This window comes from Berghia stephanieae, chromosome 10 (genome assembly GCF_034508935.2).
Source record: "Berghia stephanieae isolate SIO BIC M18660-M18661 chromosome 10, UCSD_Bste_1.3, whole genome shotgun sequence".
Taxonomy (NCBI): Eukaryota; Metazoa; Mollusca; class Gastropoda; order Nudibranchia; family Aeolidiidae; genus Berghia; species Berghia stephanieae.
In genome coordinates this window covers 31,982,722-31,997,721 of record NC_088369.1, presented here as the reverse complement: position 1 = coordinate 31,997,721, position 15,000 = coordinate 31,982,722, and the positions used below count along the sequence as shown (strand labels likewise).

The window sequence follows — 15,000 nt, the reverse complement described above, 5'->3', positions numbered from 1 at the left end:
TCAAATCTCGATGATTAAAATGGCAAAACCTCTCCAACTCGGGACTTCGCCAAATCTCCGTTTATCTCTCCATCCATAAATCCAAACATCCGTCCAATCATTTATCTATCTATCTATCTATATCTATCTATCTATCTATCTATCTATCTATCTATCTATCTATCTATCTATCTATCTATCCCATCCCATCCCATCCCATCCCATCCCATCCCATCCCATCCCATCCCATCCATCCATCCATCCATCCATCTATCTATCTATCTATCTATCTATCTATCTATCTATCTATCTATCTATCTTATCCTAAATCTTATTCTTCCTAGGTGTCCTCCTCTCACTCTCCCTCCCGTCTACTCTTGTCCCCATCTACTGATGTACAGATGGAGGATTTACGAGGCTAGCCATAAATAAGGACACTTTTCCTGTTCGAATCTCGAGAGCCCCATCATAAATAACGTCAACATTGAGGTATTACATCTTGTCACACTTCCCCTACAAATATCAGGGGGCTTACAACAGTGTTTTTTTTTCCTGCATGGTTCTTTGGTTGTCGAATACGAGAGAGAGAGAGAGAGAGAGAGAGAGAGAGAGAGATACACAGAGAGACAAATAAATAGACAAAGAGAGAGAGATAGATACATAGATAGACACACACACACACACACACACACACAGAGACAGAGATAGATAGAGAAAGAGATAGATAGATAGATAGAGAGAGAGAGAGAGAGAGAGAGAGAGAGAGAGAGTCATCACCGACAAATGATGACGTCATGTCGGTCATTCATTCTGCTGTCGTGCCACCTCATCCAACAACAGTTGTCCTGTCCAGTCAAGTTCATTTCAGGTTATGACATCCTAACAGATATCATAACTTTTGTTCGCATTGGTTCTCATTTCTTTCAATTTCACCCATTGTATTTGTCACCACCCCCTCCCCCCTCCCCCTTTTTTTCGCTCATAGGACAACTTGGTATTTGGTAGTTCTCTGTAACATTTGGACGTGTTAAAAAAACAAAAACAAAAAACAAAATCAAGTAAATGCATCATATAAATTTACGGGAAAAAAAACGCATAACAGGCATTATGACAAGAAAATTACATTTGCATGTTAGCAGGTATATATAATGATGGTTTGCATTATTGAAAAACAGCAAAACAAGACTAAACTATAACCAGACCAAACGCAAAACGTAACAAACAAACCCAAAAAAAAAAAAACAAAAATTAAAAATCTGGAAAATAAATTTTTGAAAATTCCCGACAATCAAAGTGTGCAGGCTAACCGAGGTATGGACCGAAGTCGAGTTGAAAAGAGTCAGTGGCTTTGTTAACTTTAAACTCTTTATTACCTTGAATATTTTGTTCGTTTCCACCTCTGACCTATTGTCATTCACATTGAATGAAACGACTTGGTTTTGTCCAGACCCTGGCTGGGATCCTACGCCAACAGAGAAGTGTGATATGCTTTTGCTTTTTTTGCTCCCTTTTTTATAATCCTCAAATCGCATATCTATTTGTGGATGTTCATTTGTTTGTGATATGTGTGTGCGTGCGCGCGCGCATGCGATAATTATGATTTTGTTTATTGTTAGAACATCGATATTTCTGGATTAATCGAATAGTACAAATCAAAATATTGTGACGTCACCATGAAAGCTTGAAGGACTCAATAGGTTTACCTTGACCAAAGGCGTAGTGGACCCAGCGGTGAGGCAGTCGACATATTATTTAATATTATAGCCATCATTTGTGTGGGCATTACTGCTTTGTAATAGTGGTGAGGATAAGGCTAATCGACTGTCGTTTAAATTGATCATCATCATCATCATCATCATCATCATCATCATCATCATCATCACCATCATCGTTTATGATTTTTGTTTATTGCTGGAAAATCGGTATTTCTTTATTATTCGATTACCAATCAAAGTCAACAGCAGGAGCAGCAAAGACACTCGAACTAGTACGGTTTCTGAGACAGGCCAAAATGTAGAGAGATGTTCTTTAAAACTAGTTGGTTCTATGATAATACTTGAGCTGCAAACATTCTTTACATCCTTTAAGGATGTGCTATCAGGCTGCAGCATTCGATATCTTGAGATTGTAAAGCTGTAATCAAACTCAATGGGGTTTTCCAACCAAAACGTCTTTGACTGAGATTATCCAAATAAATCGGCGTCTGCTTCTACGGTGTGATCGTTTGCTCACTAAGAAGTTTGAGGTTCGAGTACCTGTCTCTTTCTCTCTCTCTCTCTCTCTCTCTCTCTCTCTCTCTCTCTCTCTCTCTCTCTCTCTTTGTGAGGGTAAATTGTTGCTCTTTAAAGTTAGCTATAGCGACTACAATTTTTATTTCCTAAAAAACTACGAATTTTTTGATTTTTAAGTAAGCAGGTCTGCCTCTTCCCATCCTTCTCTATTTCGTCCTCACTTATTACTACTTACAAATACTTACATGTAATTTTCTGCATATTCCATTTTCCACGTCTAGTTTCACTGAGTAAATAATTTTGAGTAGGTACAGAATTTATGTAACCAGTTAACAGTCGTACTCTCGAAAGACACTTATTTTAAAGTTTGGCTAGAAAACTCGTACTTCAAATATCAATCGATTTAAATGAACCCTCATCTTGGCAACAGCAACAACAACAACAACAACAACAACAACAACAACAACAACAACAACAACAGCAACAACAAACAACAACAACAAAAAGATTTTTTAAAATCTCAAACATGGGGCCTCTCTCAAAATCATCCAATAATATAATTATATTACCTTATTCAATTAACAAATTAAACGGTATTATTGTCTACCAATGAAAAATAATGTTTGCTGCATCCACATGTTTCTGCTATAGTTGTACAGATATTTAATAAAGCAAAGTAACATATAGGTCTAATTATTGACTTTCTTAAATTTAAAAATAGAGCACATAAGTCGAGCCCACTTATTATGGTCTGCCATTTCAAAATGATATTTAGAAAAAGTGATTTGGTTCCTACAGTAAACTGATTCTCATTTCACTCAAAGGTGAAATTTGATTATTTTTTTTTTTTTAATACAAACTTGTATTGCTCATTTTCAAGCCAAAAACTTCCCAATTCCTAATCACAATTTTCCGCCAGTGAATTGAATCGAAAATCGACACTCATAACACATGTAAACTTGTGTGATATTAATGTTAGTTTCGTTTTATGATTTATCCCTTATCTTCCCATTGAAGATTGGGATAACGAAGAAAATACCAGCGAAAAATTGAATAAGCGTAACAGAAAGTAAAGGTAATTTTTGTGTCATTTTTTAAAAAAGCGTGTTTACTCTAAGCAAACATTGACTGTTTCCCCCCCCCCCCCACCCTCTCTCCTCCTCCTTCTCCTCCCCTCCCCTCTCTCTATCTCCTCCTCCTCTTCACACCCCCCTCCCCTCCCCCTTTCTTCACAATCCCATTATTTAATGCATAGGAAACAAAACCGTGGAATGTCAATTAAATTCTCCTCTGCAATTTGTCTTGTCAGCCTTTCAAAACATTTGCTTTAAATCAATTCCTGCATATATTATCTTAGCTATCTAGCATCAACGTGGGATATTTATGAACCCAGTGAAACCAAACCTTTGGAAGGAAATCTGTCTATTTTATATGTATTTCGTAACCTTTCATTCACAAATGTTAATATATTTTGAAATCATGTAGATAGAAATTAGTTTTGCTTTGTAAAATTTTTCTTTTTATTTGTACTTCGAACACAAACTCTCACCATATTGCCCTTATTACCTATGTCTTTTTGGAATAAATTTGACCAATTTATGAAATTCTCATCCTCAAGTCTCGACTACCCAAGTCCCTCGGATAAAAATATTGCTTTCCAGTAATAGTTCAGTATATGTTATTTTTTTTATATCAAAGTGTACTGCATGATTTTTAGAAGATGCATTTAAATGTAGTTTTGTTGGTGGCCGCATGTGCCTAAATGACCTAAAATTTTGCAAATTTTGTTTTAAAACTGTAAAATTGTAATATTATGACTGGGGATATGGGATTGAAAACTGAATACAGAAATGAAACACCAGAATCTCTCGACCGCCCAGCTAGTGGTCAGTTGATAATCCAGCCCCACCTCTCTCCTTTTTCACCTCCATCATGAGTGTCTGGCCCTTGTAACATTAATCATGTGATGTCATCTCAGGGCTTGCTTGCCTAACATCCACCTTTTTGGTATTATTCTATTACTTGGTAATGTTTTGTAATATGGTCTTTTGTCCCCGTGAATGTCTACATTGAGGCCACTACTTCAAATGTGTGTTTGTGTATGTGTGTGTATGTGTTTGTGCGTGTGCATGTGTATGTGTGTATGGCGTGTGCATGTGTATGTATGTATGTATGTATGTATGTATGTATGTATGTATGTATGTATGTATGTATGTATGTATGTATGTATGTATGTATGTATGTATGTATGTATGTATGTATGTATGTATGTATGTATGTGTGTGAATTTATGTATGTATATATGTATGTATGTATGTGTGCTAGCGTATTATTTGTGTATGTGTACGTGTGAGAGAGAGAGAGAGGAGGAGGAGGAGAGAGAGAGAGGCAGAGAGAATGAGAGAGAGAGGCAGAGAGAGAGAGAGAGAAAGAGAGAGAGAAGAGAAGAGGACAGAAGAGAGAGAGAGAGAGAGGGAGAGAAAGAGAGAGAGAGAGAGAGAGAGAGAGAGAGAGAGAGAGAGAGAGAGATTATTTAACAATTCTTTGTCCGTATCAAGAAACGAGAAACAACAAAATTATCAAAATCAAGGCATTTATTGACAAGGGAAACAATTCAATGCCTTGTAATTCATGAGCATCGATGCCTTAGACTGATACATACATAGGGCTTTCGGGAGTTTATCATCATATATATTACCCTATAAAGAATAAGACGAATCGATAATAAATTGTCATGGAATAATCACTATATATTTCAACTGTTGAGTGATTGTGCGAGAGAATGGGGGTTAGAGAGAATGAAATCGAAAGATACCAGAATGTAATGTGAGAGCTTTTATAAGATATCATGGACTGATGGTAGCCCTATAACAAAATGAGTGACGTCACAATAAGGATAATTAACAACCCTGATATTACACCAGTATCGCACAAATATACATATAACAATAGGCGTACTATTACATATTATTATAACCACAATACCGTCTGACTGACACAAAGAGGTCGCGACCTTTTCGTCTCTTCCGGTTCCGTTTGTATACCACCGTCATCCAGTCAGCGGTTGACAAACCCAATGACAAGGACATTTCTGTGGACACGTTAATATTATGATGGGGTCTGTCAACAGGAGCAGCCATTTATTCTGTTCATTAGTAATGGCTTAATACAAGTCTGGAGAGATAACTGAACGCAGAAGTTTAAAAAAGAGAAATAACAAGACTTCTCTTGAGTCTTGATTTACTCATGTAATAAAGAACTATCTCATTGGTAGTAATCAGACCCAGTCCTGGACTGAGAAAAATGGCGCATTAATGTTTTTGGACGTCTTTTTGTCATGCAGGTCCAGTTTATTTTGATGCTTATTAAACTAGTCCCGCGTAAGATTAGGATATTATTATATTTGGCAAACTGGATTTTGAAAACATTGTTTTGAATACAATCTATTTATTTTAATCATTTTCCGTTCTTAACATTATTGGGAACGAATTCGACGGATTATAATATATACATAATATATTAAATGCAAACAAACATATCTCTCCGTGCCAAAATAAAAAGCTCCGTGGAAAAATGTACTGTCTACTAAGACAATAGAAATTGGGTTCAAATTTTATTCAACACTTGAATCATGGATTTTGAGTTGATCGACTTTTCACTCTCATTGAAAGAGCACCGTTCATTGAACGGGCAGCTACGAGTATACTTGTAACATTATTAGAGATGAGTTGTCACTTTCGTCAAGTCTTGGACAGCGTGGCTCCACGGTACGGCCTTTGCTTCTTACCTGAAATGTACCGAGTTCGAATACCCGCTACGTTGTGTGGTTTTTGAGCAAGTCACCTCGCCCTAGCTCACTTTGCGGCGCTGCACTGCGGCTGACGCCTGGGTTATTCCAGTCTTCCCTTGGAATAGACCCTAAAGACAAATTTCCCCATTGGGGATGAATAAAGGGAATTTATTTTATTATTTATGTATATAAGAATTTGTGACAGGATGAAGATATTAAAGCGAAGTAGACCAGTTGATGCTTAAAATAAATAGCTTTCTGTCATTGAATGACAGAATTAGCCATTAGAAATCTCAACCTACATATTATTATTATGATTGCCTTAAACCAAGGGACATAATAAACCAGTGATGAACAATAAAGAATGGTTGAAGATGACCTCTTTGTTTTTGTTTTTAGTCGGGTGATGGGTTCTTGATCAATTTTCTATGTCAGACTAAAATGTAGGTTCACGTATTCTAATGTGTTGGTGCGATTGATCTTGTGGGTAGAAATGATGCGTATTGATGGTACCTATGTGTTTTAAGTAACATACTATATGCTATATATACAATGTGCTTATTATTACACTAACCAGTTCTGTCCTCCAGAGGAATCGTGCTGACACAAAATTATGTTTACCTCAAACGTTTAACCCTCTCCGTACCACCCACAGCAAAATCGTCACATTTGTTACGACACAATATACATTTTAAAAAATTCAGATTTATTTTGTACATCACAATAATCTTTGTTTAATTAATAAGAACACAGAGTGTTTTATAGAGAGATTGTTTTAGTTTTTTAAAAAACAAACATTTTCTGCTTGGTAACCTTGCCATTTTTTGGAAAATACTGAATATGATCGGTAAGGAGAAATTTAAAGTCAGATTGAGAGAATTTAGTGAGGACACGCCCTCCTGTTCTCGGGTAAACTATTGATTAGGATGTTAAAAATGAAATTTTTAATGAAAAAAAAAATTCACACTTCTATGTTTGTTTGAAGGTCTTAGTAGTTTGCAACACCAATGATTACCGGTGCCCATCTTGGGAAAAATAAATACATACAACAAACGCCGCCCTATCGATATGTGGGGTTTTGCTAATTATAAGACATTCGTATCGGCGATGCATATCGATATCTGATCGATTGAATCAATTCTCGTGTTCACAATTAATTAATCCGTATCAATATCACAGAAAACTCTCGCTTTTGTACTCCGCCTAGCCATGCGTTGAATCGATTTTTCTACATTGAGTAATCGTTTAAAACCTATAATCGATGCCTTGTGGTCCGGGCAGCCTTTTAGAAAACTCTCCTGGCCAATTAACTCGCCAAACAATGATTAATTAATAAAGCTGAACGGTTGTTTTATCACTGAATTAACCCATTCGAGACGCGGTCCGACTTTAACCTAACTGGTATATATCACAGCCGGATATTATCACAACGTACTTTTGGCACATTAGTAACCAACCGTAATGCAGCGAGTGCTTTTCCCTATGTAAAAAAAAACAAAAAAACGACAAAATCTGTGTTATAAGCAGAAGGATAGTGGGGAAAAAAAATATTGTTTGAAAAATAAAACGTTCGTCATAGACGGGTTAAAGAGCTGAACTCTGGAAAATAAAGGGAAGTGGGATGGGAATGGAGTGATGGTTTTAGTCATTATGCTACTACTGACAAGAAGGGGAAAGGGTAAGTTGTTGGATTAATGGACGAGGGGAGGTAACTCGATAATTTGTCTCGTAGATTTATTTCCCATAACATGAACATTTCTAAAACGCAGTTCCATTGATTGATCATATTAATTTGATGTGGTTCACTATGTTCATTTATTCTCCTCAGCATGCCGCATGGTACCAAATTTCCAGTTCGTGCAGTATTAATCACATGTAAGACGTTAGGCTATATTATATGGTCTTGTGGTATGACACTCGCTTTCGGATCGGAAGGTCCTGGGTTCGAGCCTCGCGCTCGGTGCATAGTTGAGTCCTTGGAAAAGGCTTTTTGCTCACATTCTCTCACCGTACTCAGGTGTAAAATGAGAACCTGGCTGGTAACAGCATTGTCTCTGTCCGAAAAAAAAAAAACGTAATATCGCCTAACAGGCGTCATATCACGTCCTACATGTTAAGTGTTGCTGTTGGCCAGGGACCCTTTGTAAAAAAAAGCGCTTTGAGCACGTTTAGTGGATATTGCGCTATATCAAAGCTCATTTTTTTAAAAGACGTCTTTTTGTATCTACACTCCCACAACAAATCTCATTGGTTGATCTCATTCACTCCTCCAAGCTCTTCTTGCGACTTACGTTTACCATGTCTCGTTGATTACGATCTCTTATGTATGCAGTGATGGAAAAAATTCGGTTACTGAAATATTGAGCGTGGTCAGTGACCGGATGGATGACAGACCATCCGGTCACTGACCACGCTCATTATTTCTTAATTTTATAACAAGATGACAGATCGTAAAGAGGAGCTACCGACACCATTTATTTATGAATAGAAGGAAACATTGACGTCACTCTGGCACTCAGCTCTTTGCTCTTGTTTTTAGCCAGCCATTTTTATGAGTAGTTCAACTTCTCTCTAAATTGTATTAATCAGAATGAAAGCGTTTAAGGTTACTTATGCTCATTTATTTATTCATTTATTTATTTATTTTTATTTATTCATTTATTCATGCATGTATTTATTATTTATTTATTTATTTATTTATTTATTTATTTATTTATTTATTTATTTATTTATTTATTTGTTTATTTATTCATTTTATTTATTTATTCATTTATTTATATATTAAAAGATGAATAAATTGTTCCCTCCAAAGGTTAGCTGAAAGGGATAGGATAGCTGACGTATTGTATTTCTCTGCTTCCACGGGGTAGGTGGGAAATCACTGAAATGGCGGTGTACATAATTAATGAGTTAATTGTCTATTCGTGATTAATTGCGACGTTGAGATGACATTAATTGGGCAGAGGGCGTGACTGCAGTGTTATTAGTATACCAATAACACTACAATACGCGGATCTGAAGTATAACTATTGTAATATAATATGTAAGTCATCGGATTTTTGTGTGCACTTTCGATATGTTGAAACTGTTCTTTGCAACCTGTAAGGCTAGAGTTACTAGAGTGGGCAAGTTGAAGTGGTATAGAAGAAATGGGGAAGCATTTTCGCGCGATGGTGAGTGTGTGTGTGTGTGTGTGTGTGTGTGTGTGTGTGAGAGAGATAAAGAAAGAGAGAGAGAAGAGAGAGAGAGAAAGAGAGAGAGAGAGAGAGAAAGAGAAAGAGAGAGAAGAGAGAGTGAGAGAGAGAGAGAAAGAAAGAGAGAGAGAAGAGAGAGAGAAAGAGAGAGAGTGAGAGAAAGAGAGAGTATGTGTGTGTGTGTGTGTGTGTGTGTGTGTGTGAGAGAGAGAGAGAGAGAGAGAGAGAGTCCATTAATGACCGGCGCCCTGTTTTTATCGTGACCCAGTGTGCAATCATCTGTATGATCAAGACTCGATCGATAGTTCGATGGATGGCTTCGTAAGATGATGAATGATTCAAATACACACAGGAATTAGGCCGCTGTCTCTCCTATTATCTTTCATTCACTCACACACACACACACACATACACGCATACACATACACACATACACACTACAAATACACACAGGAATTAGGGCTCTATCTCTCCTATTATCTCTCATTCACACACACACACACACACACACACACTACAAATACACACAGGAATTAGAGCTCTATCTCTCCTATTATCTCTCATTCACACACACACATACATACACACACACACTACAAATACACAGAATCTCCATTTTTATCTCTCTCCCTCTATGTCGTTCTCTCTTTCTTTTTACCCTACCCTATCCCCCCCTTCTCTCTCTCTCTCTCTCTCTCTCTCTCTTTCTCTCTCTCTCTCTCTCTCTCTCTCTCTCTCTCTCTCTTGTATATCCGCGTTCCTCTTTATATCTTTCCGCTACTTTCTCCAGCACATACTCCTCTCTCTCTCTGTCTCTCTCTCTCTCTCTCTCTCTCTCTCTCTCTCTCTCTCTCTCTCTCTCTTATTCATTGTTACCTTTTCACTATTATAATATCAATTTATAAATACACATATAATGTTATTCGTGATTGTAAACGGTTCCAGACTTTGGACATTTTCCCAAAACGTTAAAGCACCACTTATCTCATTATATTCCCTGCTGTGCCGGTCCCATTGGAATTATCACCATTATTTTCATTACCATACTTCTATGATTTTGATCCATGATATTATGGTCCACATCCCTGTACTCTGTGACAAATTATTATTATTATTATTATTATTATTATTATTATTATTATTATTATTATTATTATTATTATTATTAATTAATTAATTAATTAATTAATTAATTAATTAATTAATTAATTAATTAATTAATTAATTAATTAATTAATTAATTAATTAATTAATTAATTAATTAATTAATTGTTTAAATTTATTCATTATTAAAAAAATATCTTACTAATCTTTTTTTACTTTGAGTAGTAAACTCATACTTCAAAAAGTGTTCAATCCATGAGATACCCGCCTTGTCAAACAGTGTCTCTCCTCCCCCCCAGAAAAAAAAATTTTAAAGAGAGAGAGAGAGAGAGAGAGAGAGAGAGAGAGAGAGAGAGAGAGAGAGAGAGAGAGAGAGAGAGAGATAACCCCATAATGATTTAATGCACCTATTAAAGCCACATGACAAATTAAGAAATTAAGAATGAGCAAGCATTTGCATGAAAACATGATTAGTCAATGGGAAAAGTAAACAAAGAAATATAAACAATTTTATCTCGGGGTTTTATTTTATGGCATTGTTCCAACGCAGACAACTAACCTCTCTTGATTAAATTCTGTTAAGCTGCCGTTTAGCAGAGTAATATAGAGATAGATAGATAGATAAATAATGTAATAAAAGATGTGTATGTGGATGTGATAGGATGAGGAGATGGATGATGGATGGATGGATGATGAGATGGATGGATGGATGGATATGGATGGATGGATGGATGGATGGATGGATGGATGAGATGATGGATGGATGGATGGATGGATGGATGGATGGATGGATGGATGGATGGATGGATGGATGGATGGATGGATGGATGGATGGATGGATGGATGGATGGATGGATGGATGGATGGATGGATGGATGATGGATGGATGGATGGATGGATGGATGGTGGATGGATGGTTGATGGATGGATGATGGATGGATGGATGGATGGATGGAGATGGATGATGGATGGATGGATGGATGGATGGATGGATGGATGGATGGATGGATGGATGGAATGGATGGATGGATGGATGGATGGATGATGGATGGATGGATGGATGGATGGATGGATGGAGGATGGATGGATGGATGGATGGATGGATGGATGGATGGATGGATGGATGGATGGATGGATGGAGGATGGATAGGATGGATGAGGATGGATGGATGGATGATGGATAGATGGATAGATGGATAGATGATAGATAGATAGATAGATAGATAGATAGATAGATAGATAGATAGATAGATAGATAGATAGATAGATAGATAGATAGATAGATAGATAGATAGATAGATAGATAGATAGATAGATAGATAGATAGATAGATAGATAGGTAGGTAGGTAGGTAGGTAGGTAGGTAGGTAAAAGAAATATGTAACTGACATGGTCGTAGAGATCATTGTAGCACAATCGACACGGCCAAACTGTAAGAAATTCCTTGGACAATTTCTTCATGGGATATACATGATCCATAAAATCTCTTTAAGGGTCATATTACAAGTATTAAATCTCTTTGTTAGTTCCTTTTGCGGTTAGAAGCTCGATTTTCATATCCCAATTTTGAACATGTATTTTATCATGCGGGGTGTTATCTCGAACATGAAAAAGATAAAATGGATGTATTATGTTCTAATAAAGATTTATTTTGACCTTTTCTTCTAAATGTTGTTTCATCTCGGAATTTAAAGTTCGTTATGCCGTGTTCAACAACAAAAAATCCCCCCCCCCCCCCTCGTATAAAAATCAATTTTAGAACATTACATAGATCTCATAATTTGTATAAGCTGCGTACGATTTATATGTCCAAACCTAATTTAGAGATTGGCAATCCCGCCATATCCTGTAAAAAAAAAACCCCAAAAAAACCCCAACAAAACCCGTTTTTGAAATTCTAGCCAGAAAACTCATTCTGTTGATATCGATCGATTAAAATGATTAGATTGGCAACAACTCTCAAACCCGGGACTTTCAAAGTCCCAGGCTTGAGAGTTTTTTTTCAAGATGAGGGTAGTCCCAGGTTCGAGAGTTTTTGTCAAAATGAGGGTCGTTTTAATCGTATCAATATTTGAAAGACCAGTTTTCTAACCAAAATTTTAAATACGTGTTTTTGTCCGAGTACGGCAGAATGATGACGTGGTTGAATGGCTCTCCATGTCAAAGTCGATGGGGGCTGTTGGGCGAGTAATTTGATCCAGCCCAATTTGAAATCCAATAGCAAAATGACACGGCCACACTTTTTATGAAATTGAGGGGGAAAATACACATCTTCTGATATGAGTTTGCATCTGTCTGTAGGGTTTACCACGTAGAACAAAATAAATAGTATTTATGCTGTAGCCACGTAACTAGCTCTGTCTTCGACTCAAGATGGGTATGGGTAGAAATAGAGCAATTTTGTCATAACTGTAAAAACCAGAATTTTGTCAAGTTGCATCGCTCTGCTTTGGGACAACAGAGTGAGTGGGCAATCTGTCACTCATGTTTGATTGATTTAGCTATTTGTAACATTTACTAAGCCATTCAGATGTTTCCATCATTATATTAATAAACACATACTTCATACATACCCTGTGGCCAACCACACACTAACACAGCTGAGGGATTGGACATGAATCATTCAATGATCGACACGGCAGCGGCGGCTACAATCATTATCAATTATCTCCTCGTATCAGCTGTTGGTCCACAGAGAAATTCGACACATCCAAAAAGCTGTGGGTTATCGACTTATCAGTTACACGCAATCCATCACGGCTGATTCAAATGATGTCGATCGTTGTTAAATAAAGAAATCTGAGGCCTTAACCATGTGACGGTGCTCTCGAAGCGTGGTGGGAATAATATAGCAAATTCTATTTATGGTAACGATGTACAATGGAGACATCTTTTTCTTTCGTCTTGTCTTTCTCTTTCTTTCTTTCTTTCTTTTTTCATCTTTTCCTTTTCCTCCTCCTCCTCCTCTTCCTCCCCCTCCACCCCTTCCCCTTCCACCTCCTCCCCCTTCTTCTTCTTCTTCTTCTTCTTCTTCTTCTTCTTCTTCTTCTTCTTCTTCTTCTTCTTCTTCTTCTTCTTCTTCTTCTTCTTCTTCTTCTTCTTCTTCTTCTTCTTCTTCTTCTTCTTCTCCTCCTCCTTCTTCTTTCCCTGTCGCTAACCTCCTCCTCCCCTTCTTGCTTCTCCTCTTCCTCTCAGCCTCCTTCTCCTCCTACCTCCTCTTCCTCCATCTCCTTCTCCTGCTCCTGCTTTGTATGTTACATCTTTCGGTCTTTATTTAATGTATCACTTTCCCTTACCATAGGAGTATCGACGATGACATGGAGGTAGAGGGTGGGGAGGGGGGGGGGGGGGGGATAAAAATACAAAAGATAAAATAAATCAAAAATTGATGATTTGTAGAAATGTATTTGATAGCGGGAGGTATTTCATCCAACTTGTGAGATTAGAGTAATTTCCCCTCGCAAGAAGCGTTAAAAATGACGTCACCAACGAATTATAGCCAAGGTAGGAAAGTGAAAAACCATCTGGTGCTGCTTTGGGTATGAAAACACTTCAAAAACTTGTCAAAATGTAATCTTTTAGGATGATAACATTATAATAACCAGACAGAATGGCTGTCTAGATAATATGCACAGTCTGTGCCATTTCGTTTTTCAATCGTTTGCTAGACGTGGTTAAGGTAACTGGAGAGTTGATAGATAAGTGAAGGTTAAAATGTGATATAATGTTGTATTATTATGACATTATTGTATATTTATAAACAAAGATTTCATCCAGGCGACTTTCTGATTCAGTTTTTGAGGTACTCACTCTTGAAATAATGAATTTTGAATCCCGGACTGTTCTCTCTTCTTATCTCTTCCCCCTCTCTCTCTCTCTCTCTCTCTCTCTCTCTCTCTTTCTCTGTCTCTCTCACACTCATACACACGCACACACACACACACACACAGAGAGAGAGAGAGAGACTATTGTAGAAAATTGCATGAATCATGGCGCAGATGGTAGGGTCTCCTGTTCAGTCGGTCTTAGTCTGGCGTTCATGTGCCTGTAGACGTCACTTAAACCGAATGTTCAGAGACCAAATTGTGTGTGGCGTTATTATCAATATAATACGTACTCAACATTGACATTTATCTAAGCATTCAGGTATTTGGGCAATTAAGTTGTTTATTCTAATCACTAATTGCAGATTGTATAAAGCAGTAAATGGCATTTATTATCATTACAAGTAGCAAGGAAAATTCTTATTTAAACCGCGTAAGTCCACAGTTTAGTCATGCTTAATACGGTTCATAAATTAAATATGAGTTTCGTTTCCCCAACCGGCTAATTCGTGCATTTCCAAGTCGCCTCTATGTACCTTTTTACACTCGTGCACCATGCGCTTCTACTTATAGCCCTATACTAATTCACCTTTTTATATAAGACTACAACTCCAGGCCAGAGTTTGCAATCATTGCCCCCTATGGTATCTCTGACCATGCTAATTATCGCTTGGCCATCCAACAAGAAGAGACGCTCTATCGCTTCCTCGGCTGTATGTGGGCACCACGATTACAATGAGTTATTCTTTCCTTCCCCAGATGCCATGAAGATGTTGGCCACCAAGCTGGAAGGCCCGTTCAACATCGAGTCCGTGGTCCACCCAATCAACGTCAAGATATCCAACGCCATCATGAACATGCAGGAAAACAACAAGAAA

The 15,000-nt window shown here is 37.3% G+C and overlaps 1 protein-coding gene across 1 annotated transcript in view; it reads left to right on the top strand.

Moving 5' to 3' along the window:
• Positions 1–15,000, top strand: part of LOC144980978 (glypican-6-like) — a 158,849-nt gene that overhangs the window by 102,764 nt on the left and 41,085 nt on the right. Inside the window, exon 5 of the mRNA XM_078929009.1 lies at positions 14,882–15,000. This exon is cut by the window's right edge and continues 12 nt beyond it. Within this exon, the coding sequence (XP_078785135.1) occupies positions 14,882–15,000 (119 nt within the window). The remainder of the gene's footprint in view (positions 1–14,881) is intronic.